The 15,407-nt window shown below is 44.6% G+C and overlaps 3 protein-coding genes across 4 annotated transcripts; 1 reads left to right on the top strand and 2 right to left on the bottom strand.

Moving 5' to 3' along the window:
- Positions 1-706: 706 nt before the first annotated feature.
- Positions 707-4,618, bottom strand: mrpl1 (mitochondrial ribosomal protein L1). Its single transcript, XM_067228168.1, has 9 exons — positions 4,529-4,618; positions 3,963-4,080; positions 3,559-3,832; positions 2,959-3,042; positions 2,143-2,214; positions 1,932-2,043; positions 1,699-1,799; positions 1,322-1,403; positions 707-868 (listed from the first exon to the last, which is right to left on the bottom strand). Exons 1-9 carry the CDS (start codon positions 4,599-4,601, stop codon positions 771-773), a joined length of 1,014 nt encoding a protein of 337 aa, XP_067084269.1. The 5' UTR covers positions 4,602-4,618; the 3' UTR covers positions 707-770.
- Positions 4,619-5,194: 576 nt separating this feature from the next.
- On the top strand, positions 5,195-13,958 carry cnot6l (CCR4-NOT transcription complex, subunit 6-like). 2 transcript variants are annotated; one of them, XM_067227963.1, is made up of 13 exons: positions 5,195-5,293; positions 6,241-6,362; positions 6,667-6,853; positions 7,100-7,185; positions 7,298-7,387; positions 7,516-7,584; positions 7,930-8,087; positions 8,486-8,640; positions 8,870-9,021; positions 9,298-9,513; positions 9,881-10,080; positions 10,193-10,398; positions 12,772-13,958. In XM_067227963.1, exons 2-13 carry the CDS (start codon positions 6,251-6,253, stop codon positions 12,773-12,775), a joined length of 1,635 nt encoding a protein of 544 aa, XP_067084064.1. In that variant the 5' UTR covers positions 5,195-5,293; positions 6,241-6,250; the 3' UTR covers positions 12,776-13,958. The 2 variants fall into 2 exon arrangements, with proteins under 2 accessions (XP_067084064.1, XP_067084062.1); XM_067227961.1 differs by having other exon boundaries at positions 5,209-5,298.
- An 82-nt stretch (positions 13,959-14,040) lies between these two features.
- Positions 14,041-15,201, bottom strand: LOC136933019 (interleukin-8). The gene is made up of 4 exons (XM_067228369.1): positions 15,132-15,201; positions 14,573-14,705; positions 14,295-14,375; positions 14,041-14,127 (listed from the first exon to the last, which is right to left on the bottom strand). The coding sequence occupies exons 1-4, from the start codon at positions 15,193-15,195 to the stop codon at positions 14,073-14,075; spliced, it is 333 nt and encodes a 110-aa protein (XP_067084470.1). The 5' UTR covers positions 15,196-15,201; the 3' UTR covers positions 14,041-14,072.
- Between the last annotated feature and the right edge of the window lie 206 nt (positions 15,202-15,407).

Raw genomic sequence — 15,407 nt, 5'->3', positions numbered from 1 at the left:
CAATTTTATAGCCTAATCATTTACCATTGGAAGTACTGTATCCCCCTACTTTGGGTTTTGATTCACCTCCAGGAGGCCACCTAACCACTTCCTTCTGCCGCCGCCTTGCCCCCCGAATGAACATCTCTAGATCCGCCCCTGAACAGCACCAACACACCCACTGCTGTAGGCCCAATGGGCTCCTCATCTACCGCCTCTTAAAATAAGAAAAAGCACAACAGACCTATAATATCAGTTACAACCTGAAGCCTACAGTAGGTTGAAGACCAAAGCTATCATGGAAGTCATCGTTGTTGTGGTCACTGCCTCGTGCAAGTGGCTCGCGGGTCACGACCCAACTGCACCACCAATCACCTTTTGACATCCTCTCCCGGATTTATTTCTTATTTATAAATTAAATCTGTTCACATTACAGATCTTACCCATGAAGGCGAAAATAAATAAATTATAATGTGCATTTGATGTTCCATTCCCAGGAAGATATGAGATTTGTTGTGCTGTGTGAACACTGCCATCCAGTGTTTAAATGTGAACACAGACTTTGCAGTACCGATTGGAATGAAAAGGTCATCTTTAAATAGTAACATAAATATTCCATTATATTTGGGAATGTATGTATGGATTGAATGCACTAAATGGGACAATGACACTAGTTTACAGTTTGATTCAAGCAATCTCATTCAACCAATGACAAATCCATAATACATTTATATTTTAAATATTTAATACAGTAACTATGCACACGTACATCAGTCTTATGACCAATACTTTCACTCTTTCTGGAGCTCTTTGGGAAGGAGTTCTTCACTGCTGAAGTGCAGAGCCTCACTTGTTTGGCTTGAGATGATGGCTCTCTCTATGAACGGCCCTGTGGAGGCAACACACAGGCTTCCTGGATGAAACATGTTCAGATACAACAAGCTGTCTAGTCCTCTGGGATGCAATGCTGTTTAACTAAACGTTTTGGTCGATGACACAGATCAAGCCCCTCACTTTTGGGGGCATTTTTCAAGATTTTTTGGACAGTTTTAAGTGAAGCATGACAGGAAATGTAAGGAATTTCAAGAGAAGACAAACAGCAAAGGGCCCAGGCCAGATTTGAACCCAGGTCGCTGCAGTAAGGTTTCACCCTACATGGAATGCACATGCACAAAACCATAGAAAGCTGTAAGAATATGAGAGTAGAGGACACAGAGCTGTATGACAGTAGAGGAGACAGAGCTATGAGAATACGAGAAGAGGGGCGCTAACTGCTGGGTAATTGAGGTCTTCTGAAACAGCCATACAATCATGTTGTAGGTGAGGAAGAGAGGGGGCGTACCGTAGCTGGCTGGCCGGTGGGTACACACATCCACAAGGACCGTCTGGATGTTAGCGAGTACGTGTTCCTTGGGCATGTCCAGCTGCAACGGAGAAACACAAACATCTGTCATGCATAAATATTTTTTTTTTTAATAGGAATTATTCACACAACCTCAAACTACTCCATGAATCCAGTGAAAATTGCGAGACTACAAAGATTGTGTATTTTTATAACTATGGCTGTAATATTCCCCACTCCCTAGCCCCACCCTCCAGGTGTAGCCCCATCGCCCAGCCCCACCCTACAGGCCTAGCCCCACCTCCCACCTCCCAGCCCCCCCACCCCCAGCCCCACCCTTCAAGCCTGGCACCACCCCCATCAGCCAGAGAACTCACCAAGCCCACTTGTGTGCTGACGTAGCACTCCTTCTCCACCATGTACTCATGACCCGTCTTGAACAGCTCCAGCATCTTGGGAATGTTTATGCCCACAGACCCTAAACCGGTTCAGAGAGAACATGGTGAAACAAGGCCTTGCTCCCATAAGGCGGGGTTTAATACTGCAGGTCCAGGGACAGAGAGAAAGATCCACTAGACTGGTGAGATGCACCCACAACCTGCATGCTTACCTCTCCTGCTCTTGGGAAACTTTTTTCTCAGTTTGTTCTTCAGAAGAACTAGTTTGGGGAGCATGTCTGGCACAGCCACGTAGAAGTCAGCATCCACCTCATCATCTAAGATCTTAAATGAAGAGGAAGGAAAACACTTGTAAACTAATCTGATGGGCCAAAAAAAAAAAAAAAAAACAGTAGGAGAGAAAGAGGAGAATCCAGATGTCACCTTCTGCACCAGGTCTGCTCCCCCCGCGAAGGCAGCCCCGTTCTCCAGGGCCAGGCTGGCCTGATCTGGATCCTGCAAAGGGAACCCAACACATCACTCATGTTCTGCAGAGGGAACCCCACACATCACTCATGTTCTGCAGAGGGAACCCAACACATCACTCATGTTCTGCAGAGGGAACCCAATGCATCACTCATGTTCTGCAGAGGGAACCCACATCACTCATGTTCTGCAGAGGGAACCCAACACATCACTCATGTTCTGCAGAGGGAACCCACATCACTCATGTTCTGCAGAGGGAACCCACATCACTCATGTTCTGGGAAGCGGCGCTGAGATGAGCGCTGTGGCTAACAGATAAACATCCGAGTACGCAGCTCTTGCAGAAATCCCATAAAACGTAATTAACGGTCTCATGAGGTATGCAGCCCAACAGTCCACATTAAGATTCTCTTCAGGATGTCTCCATGCCAAAACACAATAAAAACCTGTGATGGGAAAAGTTAGCTGACCTAGGAACGATGCATCTTCAGTCTAATTGCTTTTATATAAGATTGCTGAACCATCACAGGTCACAATTAATCAAAATGAAGTTTACACAGTAAGGGTGCAAATGTGTGACTGTGTCATGTAAAAAACCTGTGCAAAACCTAATAAAACAACAGATTTCAAATAATTATAATCCAAATAAAATGTTCACAAGGTAACATATTGTCTATTGCTACAAAATATGGCTATGAACACAGCACTCTACACAAACAATTGGAAGAAATTTAATTAGAAGAAATGTATAGATTTTGTAGTGAAATATCTTACCTCTGTGAACACTCCTACTTTGTTTACTTCGGTCTTAAATGGGTGTGGTAAGTGAACAGTGCTGACAAAGGTATCTACCTTTTTCTGAAACAGAAAGATTATTGGAACAGAGGTTGAATAATATGACAATTCATCTTTTCAGAACAGCAATGATGCCAACATCACAACACTTCATGACAAAAAATGGCCAAACCTAAATATTACACAAAATAATAATTTAGCTGACACTTTTTTCCAAAGGGACTTACAGGAGAGGATGGGAATAGATGTTACCAACACCGTATCCCATGCTCAGACTGCAGGTAACTAGCCTCCCAGGTATCCCATGCTCAGACTGCAGGTAACTAGCCTCCCAGGTATCCCATGCTCAGACTGCAGGTAACTAGCCTCCCAGGTATCCCATGCTCAGACTGCAGGTAACTAGCCTCCCAGGTATCCCATGCTCAGACTGCAGGTAACTAGCCTCCCAGGTATCCCATGCTCAGACTGCAGGTAACTAGCCTCCCAGGTATCCCATGCTCAGACTGCAGGTAACTAGCCTCCCAGGTATCCCATGCTCAGACTGCAGGTAACTAGCCTCCCAAGTGGACGTCAGTTCACCTTTTTCTCTAGTTTCATGTCCAGCTTCAGCTCTATATAAACAGCCTGGTGTGGGGGGGTGAGGTCCAGATGCTGAAAGCTCTTCAGCAGGTCGACAGCCTCGGCAGCCCCGTGGGCAGGCCGAGGGTAGTACCGCGACAAGTACACGTCATCAACAGGAGCCCATGCCGTCAGACCAAACGGCTTGTGGCGGCCCGTGTTATCAATCACTTTCTTCTCCTTCTTCTCCTCTTTTACTTTCTTCTCATCTTTCTTCTTGTCTTGTCTTTTTGGCCTGCCGGTAGGAAAACAGGATGCGTTGGTCATTGCTTATAGAGTGGGTAAACTATTAACAGAAGTTTAGATATATATATTTAAAGTGGTAGGCTATGTATTAAAATCCGTTGAGAATAAGTTTAACTTACTTCACGGCAGCAAAGGTCCTTACTGTGAGTTGCCTGGGTGCAGTTAGAGAGGCGTGTGTGTTGTTGGTGTATGTTGGACAACCTGCAGTTAGGATCTGTCTTTGGCATCCTACTACAACTGAAAAACAAAAGACCGAAAACAAAAGTAACCGCTGTTCAAGTGCTTCAGACAAAAGCTAGATAGCACTACGTTAACGTAATGTTAGTGATTAACCAAGACAATTCGATTGTACTACTAACAAAGCTTACATAACGTAAATAGATGACAGCATTACAGCATCTTTCTAGCCAAAACGCTGAAGCCGAGAGTGGACAAATCTTGAGGTAGCTTGCACAAAATATCTGGTTCTAGCTGCCCAGTGGGCAGCGAAAGCTAGCTGGTCCGCTAGCTACTTAGCTTGAGTAGCCTACTTTAGATGCTTTGTAACTTAGAGAACAAATACGAGGATAGTGACAACAGTGATAGTGCTAGATCTATAGACATTAAATAATACATTGCCGGATTTAAAACAATGAGCGAAATAACAGCATTCAACTTGAGTATAAAATTGTATATGCCGACTGACCTTTTAAAAGGCTTCTCGTACACGTTGCCATGTTGGCTTTCACACTGGTGTAGTCCGTGAAGAAACAACGCATGGTATATTAAGTGCCGACCAGTATCATCAATACCAAGGAAGGTTCCGCTCAGATTATTGGTGATAAGCGATATTACTGATAAGTGGTACAAAAATCAATAGGTGAAGCCATATGTGAACAAGTTTGGAGCAATGTTTTACATTGAAACACAAGTCAAGGCATTTGCGAACACTTTACGGGGTTTGTAAGTTTAAGTTGTAAACGTTTTGATGGGAACATACATGTATGCATTTAGTAGATTGCATGGTTCTAACCAAAAAGCTATTCATTAAACATAATGTGCTATTGTAGGCTACAAGTAATTAATCATTCAGAAACTTAAAGACAAAACATTACTTTAACTACTGTCCCCATATCTGGATAAAGAAAAAAGCACTACAGAGTGGTGTAAAAACCTATCAATCCATAATAACGAACGTCCAATAGGCTCATGAAAAAAAAAAAAAAAAAATCTAAACCTGTTATTCGAAACTTTTTAAAATATATATTTTTTCAACATTTCAAAACCTGACATTTTCCAATCAATGTGATGGATTACTCTCCAACAGTGTTCGCAGGCACGAGCGGAAGCCCTGTTTGTTGTTCTTCCTTCAGTCTTGACGGAGTGTGTAGGACTTGGACGTCCGAGCGCGCTGCCTGCATGTCTTTCTCCATACCACCACCAACTCTACCCTGCCACCCCCCGCATGCATGTAAGGTAATTTGTTGTGCTTTGGCTGCAATGACAGTTTGTTTTTGAAGGCTGTCTTTGTTTTTTTCCTTCAAGTATGCTTACCTTACCTCTTTGCAAGGTCCGACTGCTAGCTAACTCACCCCGAGGAGGGAGAGCTGCAGCCGGCTGGTTAAGGACTCAAGGCCCGTGCCTTAGCTCGCGGGAATATTTGCTTTGTTAACCAACATGACAGTCCTTTTATTTTAGTGATACAACTGTGAATATTATGCATTGTTAAAATCCAGTTTCAGCAAAGCATTTCTGCTGATTCATTTTGTGGTTTACCAGCTGACAAATAACTTGTCTTTAAAGGCGGCCTACAGCAGATGACAGTCACTCATTTGGCAGTGCTCATGTGTTCTGTGAACTTCAAAGTAAATCAGTTGTCATGCGTGCTACCAACTTTAAAAGGCCGCTGCAAATGACAACCATTTTTGTCGTTTTAAACTCTTAATAAATATAACAAATGTGTATGCATGTGATGAAACATGTAACAGGAACGTTATATGAGAGGAGGGACATCGACTGACCAGAATTAAACTAGGGACTATTGACATAGCTACTTAGTTGCAGCTACCGCTACTTGTGACCGCCTTCAGTGCGCCAAGATAAACAGGTTACGTAAGTGCGCTGCTACACATGTATTCTTCCCTCTTGCAACGTTGTAACGCTTGGAAAACGACAGTTGGTTTTTATTTACTTAAACCGGGATACTTCAGATGATATATATATTTCTCTACAAAGATAAATTAGACTTCTACAGTCGTTATGAAGCTGGATCTATGAGATAATGCCTCTCATAATAACTTGTTTAAGGTACCATGAGTTTATGCAGTCAGCTCAGTGAAACAGCTTTGTTTTTCATGATTAATTGTTATACCGGGATGAGTTTCCCTTGATGCAGTTGTGTTGTGCCGTTGTGTCCAGATTAACAGATATGCCAAAGGAAAAATATGATCCTCCAGATCCTCGACGACTATATACCATCATGTCAGCCGAGGACGCAGCCAATGGGAAGAAGTCCCACTGGGCCGAGTTGGAGATATCTGGTCAGTTACCTAACCTAGCTGGTCAAGTACCTCACCTAGCTGGTCAGTGACCTCAGTTACCTCACCTAGCTGGTCAGTTACCTCACCTAGCTGGTCAGTGACCTCAGTTACCTCACCTAGCTGGTCAGTTACCTCACCTAGCTGGTCAGTTACCTCACCTGACCAAGTGTGATTTATTTTGGTGCTTTAATAATGCCAGTAGTGATCATATTTGTTTATAACTGCTGCTACATTGTGCAGGGCAGGTTACGTTGTTTATAACTGCGTCTCCATGGTGCACCTGTTTACCTGTTTACTGGTGCAGGGCGGGTTAGGATCCTGAGCAGCTCTCTGTGGACACTCACCCACCTGACGGCACTGCACATCAATGACAACAACCTCAGTCGTATTCCAGCAGACATCGCCAAGCTTCCCCGCCTGCTGTACCTGAACCTGTCCTCCAACAAGCTCCGCAGCCTACCCGCAGAGCTGGGCAACATGGTGTCTCTCAGGTAGACCACCTCACCTGCACAGCACAACAATGTGGATGTTATAGGCAGATATTGGGTAGTTCTACTACCAGTCAAGTGGTGTAACCTAACAATTCTGAAATATAATAGTAAACACTGCTTTGTAAGCTGGCATTATTTGTTTCCTGAATCCTATTTTGCAGTTGAAATGTTGGGATGTTTTCTTTAGATTCTTAAATGTAATCCTTCTTGGACAGGGCTCTCATGCTTTCCTTCACATCTTTCTAGGGAATTGCTTTTGAACAACAATCTTTTAAGAGTTCTGCCTTACGAACTTGGGCGGCTGTTCCAGTTACAAACCCTGGGTCTGAAAGGTATGTGTTTTCTTATGTGGCTTTACTGTGTGGGCTGGACCTGGATGTACCATCTTGTAACATTTGGTTTACTCTCTGTGTGGTTGGCCTCACCTGACTGATGCTGTCCCAGGTAACCCTTTATCCCAAGACATCCTCAACCTCTACCAGGAAGCAGATGGAACCAGAAAGCTTTTGAACTACATGCTCGACAATCTAGCAGGTAAAGGATGCTGCCAGATTCTACCAGAGAACCATGGCCACATCTCGTACACATTCAACCAACCGTTTACTGTAAACCAGAAGCTCAGATGAACTGTCTTGGTGGGTTTTGTCTCCTGTTGTGTGCAGTGCACCCAGAACAGCTTCCCCAAAGACCGTGGATCACCTTGAAAGAGCGAGACCAAATGATCCCCACAGGTACTTCTCTAAATAGTATCTATTCAATATCAAAGCTACATTTACATTTAGTCATTTAGCAGACGCTCTTATCCAGAGCGACTTACAGTAAGTACAGGGACATAGCCCCCGAGGCAAGTAGGGTGAAGTGCCTTGCCCAAGGACACAACGTCATTTTGCACGGCCGGGAATCGAACTGGCAACCTTCTGATTACTAGCCCTCTTCCCTAACAGCTCAGCCACCTGACACTGATACTGTGTTTAGGTAGAATGTTGTTCCATTGGTCATCATAACTCACACTTGACTAAGTATGTCAGCTTCCTAGCCCTGTCCTCCCCTCTCCTCTCTCTCCCCTCCTCTCCCAGCCGTGCTCACGGTCATGTGCTACAACGTGCTCTGCGACAAGTACGCCACGCGGCAGCTGTATGGGTACTGCCCCTCCTGGGCACTGAGTTGGGAGTACAGGAAGAAGGGCATCATGGAGGACATTAATACCTGCGACGCCGACATCATCAGCCTGCAGGTGGGGCTGTGTGCTTATGTCAGTCAGAATCAGCAGAACTAGTCATTCATCTTCCTGATCAGGAAACAGTCTGTCTCTGTTCAGGACGAACAAGCGTACAGCACGCTGCGGATGTTACTGAAACAACCACTTAGGAAGGACAGCACAGGAAGGACTGCACAGGAAGGACTGCACAGGAAGCCAGTTCATGGATCATGACCCTAGCATGCTCTTGCTTATCAAGCAGCATCAAACTCAAAGCTGTGTCAGGATAGCACTACGTTATTTGTAGCATTAAAGGTGGTCAGACAGATCTTCAATCATTAGACAGTTTCGTGTTTGTTCGGTACACAAACACATTCTCACACATTTTACGTGTGGAACCTTTCCCTGAACCGTGTGTGCGCGCGTTTCCCCAGGAGGTGGAGACGGAGCAGTACTACACCCTCTTCCTGGCTACGCTGAAGGAGCGTGGCTACGACGGCTACTTCTGTCCCAAGTCCCGAGCCAAGCTGGTGTCAGAGCAGGAGAGGAAGCACGTCGACGGCTGTGCCGTGTTCTTCAAGACGGAAAAGTGAGAACTGCTTTTCTGTATCTGCCACTTCTGTTTGCTGATGCACGTGTGATGATACATCCATAAGAGGGCAAGAAATATGAGGTCTGACATTGTCATGAGTATGACAACATTTGATGACTTGGTACTAATGCCTCATAAGTTGCATGCAGCACCACACCCTAGATTGGAACTTTCTTAAAGATCCCAGACGTGGAGTTGGGAGTCATCTGTGTGTGGTTGTGTTCAGGTTCACTCTGGTGCAGAAACACACGGTAGAGTTCAACCAGGTTGCTATGGCAAACTCGGAGGGGTCGGAGGTCATGCTGAACAGGGTGATGACAAAGGACAACATAGGGGTCGCCGTCCTGCTGGAGGTCAACAAAGACATGTTCTCTGGAGGTAAGACATGGTTTTTGTTTTGTGGCATAGAGAGATTTAGATCAATAAACATGTCGTTGTGTCATTGAGGTGCAGTACCTAGATGTACCAGCAGAGGGCAGTTGCTGCTCTGCGGTGTTAACCATTGTAGGTTCTGTATCATTTTTATCCAGATAGTTCAGGGAGTGAATTACAACAACAAAAATTACATAGCATTAATTTAAATTCAGATAAGTGTGTGAACTTGAGTCGTGTTATTATTAGAATGGGGCGTGGTGTTGGGCCTGTCCCTCACAGGGCTCAAGCCTCTGCAGGAGAAGCAGCTCCTCCTGGTGGCTAATGCCCACATGCACTGGGACCCGGAGTACTCAGACGTGAAGCTGGTCCAGACCATGATGTTCCTGTCTGAGCTGAAGAGCATCGCCCAGAGGGCCTCAGGCTGCCAGGACACACACGACTCCATCTCCATCCCCATCATCCTGTGTGCCGACCTCAACTCTCTCCCCGACTCTGGTAGGTCAACACAGCCTCAGTGTGACTCTGGTAGGTCAACACAGCATCAGTGTGACTCTGGTAGGTCAACACAGCATCAGTGTGACTCTGGTAGGTCAACACAGCATCAGTGTGACTCTGGTAGGTCAACACAGCCTCAGTGTGACTCTGGTAGGTCAACACAGCCTCAGTGTGACTCTGGTAGGTCAACACAGCCCTCTTTACTCTGGTAGGTCAATTTGACTGTTTCATAATTAAAAGAATTAATTTAAAAGATCATTTACATTTCTAATTAAAATAATTTCTATAACAAAGAAAAGTATTCCTTATCTGTCAGTGACGTAAACATGGTCCTGTACGTAACGTGAACAGAGTGTTTTGTGTGAAGGTGTGGTGGAGTACCTGAGCCGGGGAGGCGTGGCAGAAAACCACAAGGACTTCAAGGACCTGCGCTACAGCGAGTGTCTCAACAACTTCAGCTGCAACGGCCGGAGCGGCTCTGACGGCAGCATCACACACAGCTTCCAGCTGAGGAGCGCCTACGAGGGCAGCCCCATGCCCTACACCAACTACACCTACGACTTCAAGGTGAGGCACACACTGTCTAACCCTACAAGGGCATCTTATAGTGAAGTTTTGTTATTTGGAATGACTGTAGACTTTATTGAACATGCTCTCTCTCTTCTCTCTCCTCCCTCAGGGTGTGATCGACTACATCTTCTTCTCCAGGACACACATGAGTGTGTTGGGGCTGCTGGGGCCTCTGGAGACCCAGTGGCTGAAGGACAACCACATCACAGGCTGTCCCCACCCTCACATCCCCTCGGACCACTTCTCCCTCTTGGCCCAGCTGGAGCTGCACCCGCCCCCACCCCCTCTCAACGGGCTGCACCTGGCCGCCCACAGGTAGCGCCCCCCTCGACTGGCCCTCCTCACACATCGTCCACCCGCTCCAGTGAAGCCCAGAGGACCCTGTGTAGCTTCACCTGTGTAGCTTCACTACATAACTGTCAAACTCAGACTCAATCCTCTCTCTCTCGCCGTTTCTCAAAGGAGTGAAGTATTCGCCTGGCGATGCTCCTTTTTTAACCTTCTTGCACCTGAGTGAATGATCTCCCCAGCCTCTCTGCTTTTGCCACATAAAAGGCTTCACACCAAATGTGTGTGTGGGGGTTGGCTCATTCTTAGGGTTGTGGTGCCGCTGTTTTACATCAGGAACCCCAGTGTTTGGTTTTTCCCATGAGATCTTAGGCTCTGGTTGTAGTCATGGTAGGTGAGTGGGCAGGTCTTTACAGCGGAGGGAGACCTCAGCTCCTTGTCTCAGCTCCTTGTCTCAGCTCCTCGTCTCAGCTCCTCGTCTCAGCTCCTTGTCTCAGCTCCTCGTCTCAGCTCCTTGTCGCAGCTCCTTGTCTCAGCTCCTCGTCTCAGCTCCTCGTCTCAGCTCCTTGTCTCAGCTCCTCGTCTCAGCTCGTCTCAGCTCCTCGTCTCAGCTCCTCGTCTCAGCTCCTTGTCTCAGTTCCTTGTCTCAGCTCCTTGTCTCAGCTCCTTGTCTCCTGAGAGATGAACTTGAAGTCAGATTGGTAGTTGCTTCATGGCAGTTCTTCCAACATGTTAGATTTATAGCACATCAAACATGACCCCCTGAATGTTGATTCTGTCTAAACATACAACACATTATATCAGGGATTCGTTTTTGCTGCTCCTATAATTGTCCGCTTTCGACACTACGCTTAGCAACAAGAGGGAAATCTAAATATGAAACGTATTTTTAGATGTTGTAGCTTTTCAGAACCTGGGATTCTCAGCAGGATCCTGACTGCTGTAGTAGGAAGTTATGACAATCATAACTACCTGGGTCCTTTAGACTTGGTCTACAATGGTTATTTCTCCATTGTTAAAATAAGGGGGAAAGACACAAGACAAAAGAGAAGTCTAGACCGGTTCTTAAAGCCTGCAGGTTCTGGAGAGGGTGACGGTCGTCAGAGCCCTCTGAGCTGACCTGCATACTTCCAGACTGACAGCTGTTCTTCTTCAGATTTTTCACCCCTAAATTCCCGAAACACACCGAATTGCCTAAAGCGTCATCCAAAACCCTAACCCTTCCAAAAATGAATCGTATAAGCTTCGCCATGTGAAATGGATGTGAATTTCTTAATATATGAAATATGAAAATAGTTTCCCATGTTGGGACAACACATACTTGTTGTTGGCCAGATCCGTATGGGTTTAAAAAACAATCATAAATGTATTTATGTGCACACACGTGCTGTATAACTGAAGACAAAATCAACTAATTTAAATTGTGTCAAATGCAGTTTTAGGGTTCTATGCATTCTGAATAACCTCAGCCCTTTTACTGACACAGAATTTGGTCCTGAACAAACTAAATAGCAAGAGAAATTGTCGGTCTGAAAAAAGCTTTAGTAGTAGGAAGTAGAAGTGAGTTATAAACATCTGGATGGACAATGTGCGTCCTTGTCTGTATGCATGCATGTATGTTTCATGTACACATACATGACCACATGGTTGTACCCATCAGTCACATGGTACTGTCCACACCCATCAGTCACATGGTACTGTCCACACCCATCAGTCACATGGTACTGTCAACAGTTAGTGCCTGGCTGGTAAGAAGCCGCCATGATCAAACTTACGGTTTCTTTTGTCAAGTATTTGAAAAAAGCCATATATTTTGGGGTTCATATGCATAAATGTTAATTATTGTAACACTGTACGTCCAGTTTTAAGCTGCTGTTGACATAACTTGCCTTGGCATTGGAAAGGCTTCGCTTTCTTTTGCGTTATTTGATGCTAACCAACATGTGTACGAACGGGCTTCTGACCAGCTGTGAGCATTTCAGGGCCCATACTTCACTCTGTTGGCTTTTCTGTTGTGTTCCACTGGGGATTTCTAATGACAGATGTACATCAAGTTATGTATTTGTCCTGGGCGACAGCGTTAACATCTGTTTGGGATGTACCTTTCTCTAACACGGGTACGTTTGTCACCAATTTAAACCTGTCTGTGGTGTTTGCACCCTTCTGCCTGTTGTTTGTGAAAGCCCACCCCTGCAACTTTTACACACAGTGAGAAAGACGATGACTCTGGGCATTTTTGTCTAATTGAAAGGCAGTACAAAACTACCAGCTTTTGAAAATAGATAAATGTTCTAGATTTAAAAGGAAATTGTCTAGTTTTTTCTCTCAGCATTTGAAAGATTTAAGTTTTAAGTGTTGATTAATATTCTTAAATAATATTCTTTTTGTCCCTCTTTCCAGCTGACTTTTCTGCTTGTGAGTTCGGAATAAGGACTTCACCCTCTTACCTTTTACCCTTCCACCTCACAAATGTACTATTCTACACTTAAATACCGCCAATTAAAAACTACAGACAGTTCATGAAACTCTACACTAATTTATGATACAAATTGATCACATTGTTTATATAGAGCACACCTCACATTTTTAGGACGTGCCTAGTTTGTACTCTCTCAAACAGCAGCACTGCCGACAAGTCGAAGAAGTTCAAAAGAATGCCATCCTTCATGCCATCCATCCATCCTTCTTTTTTACAAAGAGAACAGCAGGAACAGAGGTGCAGCTCTTTGGAACCACCTAACTGGGGTCCTGTTCTGTCCACACAGCTTCAGTCTGCCTGCCTGTCAAAGGCTCATCTGTTACTGGCTGTGATCACAGGTTTGTGCTGTCTAAGGTGTGCAGCTATACTGAAGGATATTCAGCAGGTGATTAGCTGCCATTTAAGAGTTTTCGTAGCTCTACAGATGTAACAGGCCTGTAACTGTTACTCGAGAACATGACTTTGCGTGTGATTTGCTTAATTATGTATGTTGGAGTGATCATGAGTGATGGACATTTGTGCAGTCGCAACCACCAGCACAACCCCCCCACCCGCACCCCAACCCCCCCACCCCGGTAGTGACTTACTGAGGTGAAATGTGGGTCTTGAGGTTAGAACAGTTGATTAACAGGTTTATTGTGCTGAAAACACGTGTGACACATCGTACTACCCAGGCAGTCTGATGATTAAAACATGCATGTGGACCAGTATGTGAGAAGAGGCCTTCATAACTGTTATGTAATGGGGGGTTAGAAATGACCAGCACAGCAACCAGCATTCAAAAGGTGCAGTTTCAATAAAAAGATTTATGAAAGATTTCTATGGTACCTTTTGTCAGTCTGATGACACAAGGTCTGCTGAGTGAGCTGAAGGGATGCGCCTCTGAAGGGCTTAGGGAGCCATCAGCTGTTTGCAGAACGACACCAAACACTGCTGGTTGACTGGTCCTGACTGGAGGTGCTGGCTGACTGGTGTCAGAAAAACAAGTGTTTGTTTCAGGCTTTCAGTTACTGTATGTTTACATCAGTAGAAACCGTAGACTCTTTACTGGTACTGTCATTCACTTCCCCTCCGTCTCACTTGGGCAATAAAGAGTCATTTTAAATCATGTTGCATGTTGTCTTTATTCATTTTCATGTGTTGAATACCAACATTTGTCTTTATTTCATGCTATTGTGTAACAATGAAATATAGGATTATTTTCTGGCCAGATCAAGCAGTGTTAGTTAGTGAGGGGGAGGGAATGGGCCTCTGCTGATCTCTTCTGCTTCTTCATTCTGTGGACAGAAGACCAGCATGAGGCATCATCCATCCGGATTACAGGCCAAATAAATAGCACAGACTTTTGCATGTCTATGAGAGAGAAAAAGAGGTAGATAGAGAGAGGGAGGGAGGGAGAGGTAGAAAGAGAGGCTGAAGGAATGAAAGATGGATTTTTATTCACCTTTGCAGTTTGCTAATGACCTTTTGAATCCACTTCTCATCTGGATTGACACAGATAGTGGAGTTGTCTTTCTTGGTGATTCTGATGGATAGGGTTAGGAGAGGAGAGGTTAGGGTTAGGAGAGGTTTGTTTGGGGTTCATTTTAATTAAGGACTGATTTAAGAAATCTTTCATCCAAAATCTCTCCTGGAGAGTAACTTCAATCAAACAGCAGCAGTCCAACACAGAATTGTTAACAATCTTTTTTGTAAGTAGCGTTTTGGTGTGTTGAGCCTCACATGATCTCAGTGTGGCGACAGCTGGCCCCTGGGGTCTCGATCTTGATGGTCCTGATGAGGCGAGGGCCCACCGGGATGGAGGTGGTGCGGATACAGCGGCACTTCAGCGTGGGGCCAAACCCCTCAGGAAAGGCTGCAGGAGGACAGGTGGAGGTTAGCACAGGTGGAGCAGGTGAGTAGAGGAATTCTTTATATATGTGTGTGTATATATGTGTGTGTATATATGTGTGTACATATATATATATTTAAAAAAAACAACTTTAAAAAAACTGACAAGCATATATATAGAGACCGCAGATAGATTGCGGCTTGTATTTTGTTGAGTTAAAACATTTTTTAAATATTATTATTTGGAATTTATTTTTTGTACTTTTATCACTTGTATTATGGTTTTTATTGATTGTATGTAAAGCACATAAAGCTGCAATTCTTGTATGAAATAATAATAATAATGCTATATAAATAAAGTCTTATTATAGTATTTTGATAATCTCACATACATTATTGTAATATACACATATTGTTTCTACAGCTGGATACATGACATTGATGGACTCACCATGAACAGAGATGTTGCAGCAGAAAGCCAGGATGCTGAGCAGCAGCAGCTGGGTGACAGACATGCTGAGGTCTGGGCTGGCAGGCAGGAGGCAGGCTGGGTGTCAGCGTGGAGGTGGAGGGAGACGAGATGCTCAGGGTTTATATAGCTCAAAACAGGGAAGTGGGGGCTGTGAAACTTTCCCCTACCGTAAGGGTTTGATCATATTATTTATGTTTACATTTACATTACATTTAGTCATTTAGCAGATGCTCTTATCTAGAGCGACTTACAGTA

Source organism: Osmerus mordax, chromosome 24 (assembly GCF_038355195.1).
Source record: "Osmerus mordax isolate fOsmMor3 chromosome 24, fOsmMor3.pri, whole genome shotgun sequence".
Taxonomy (NCBI): domain Eukaryota; kingdom Metazoa; phylum Chordata; class Actinopteri; order Osmeriformes; family Osmeridae; genus Osmerus; species Osmerus mordax.
Note: the sequence above shows the minus strand (reverse complement) of the source record. Positions and strands in the feature narration are given on the sequence as shown.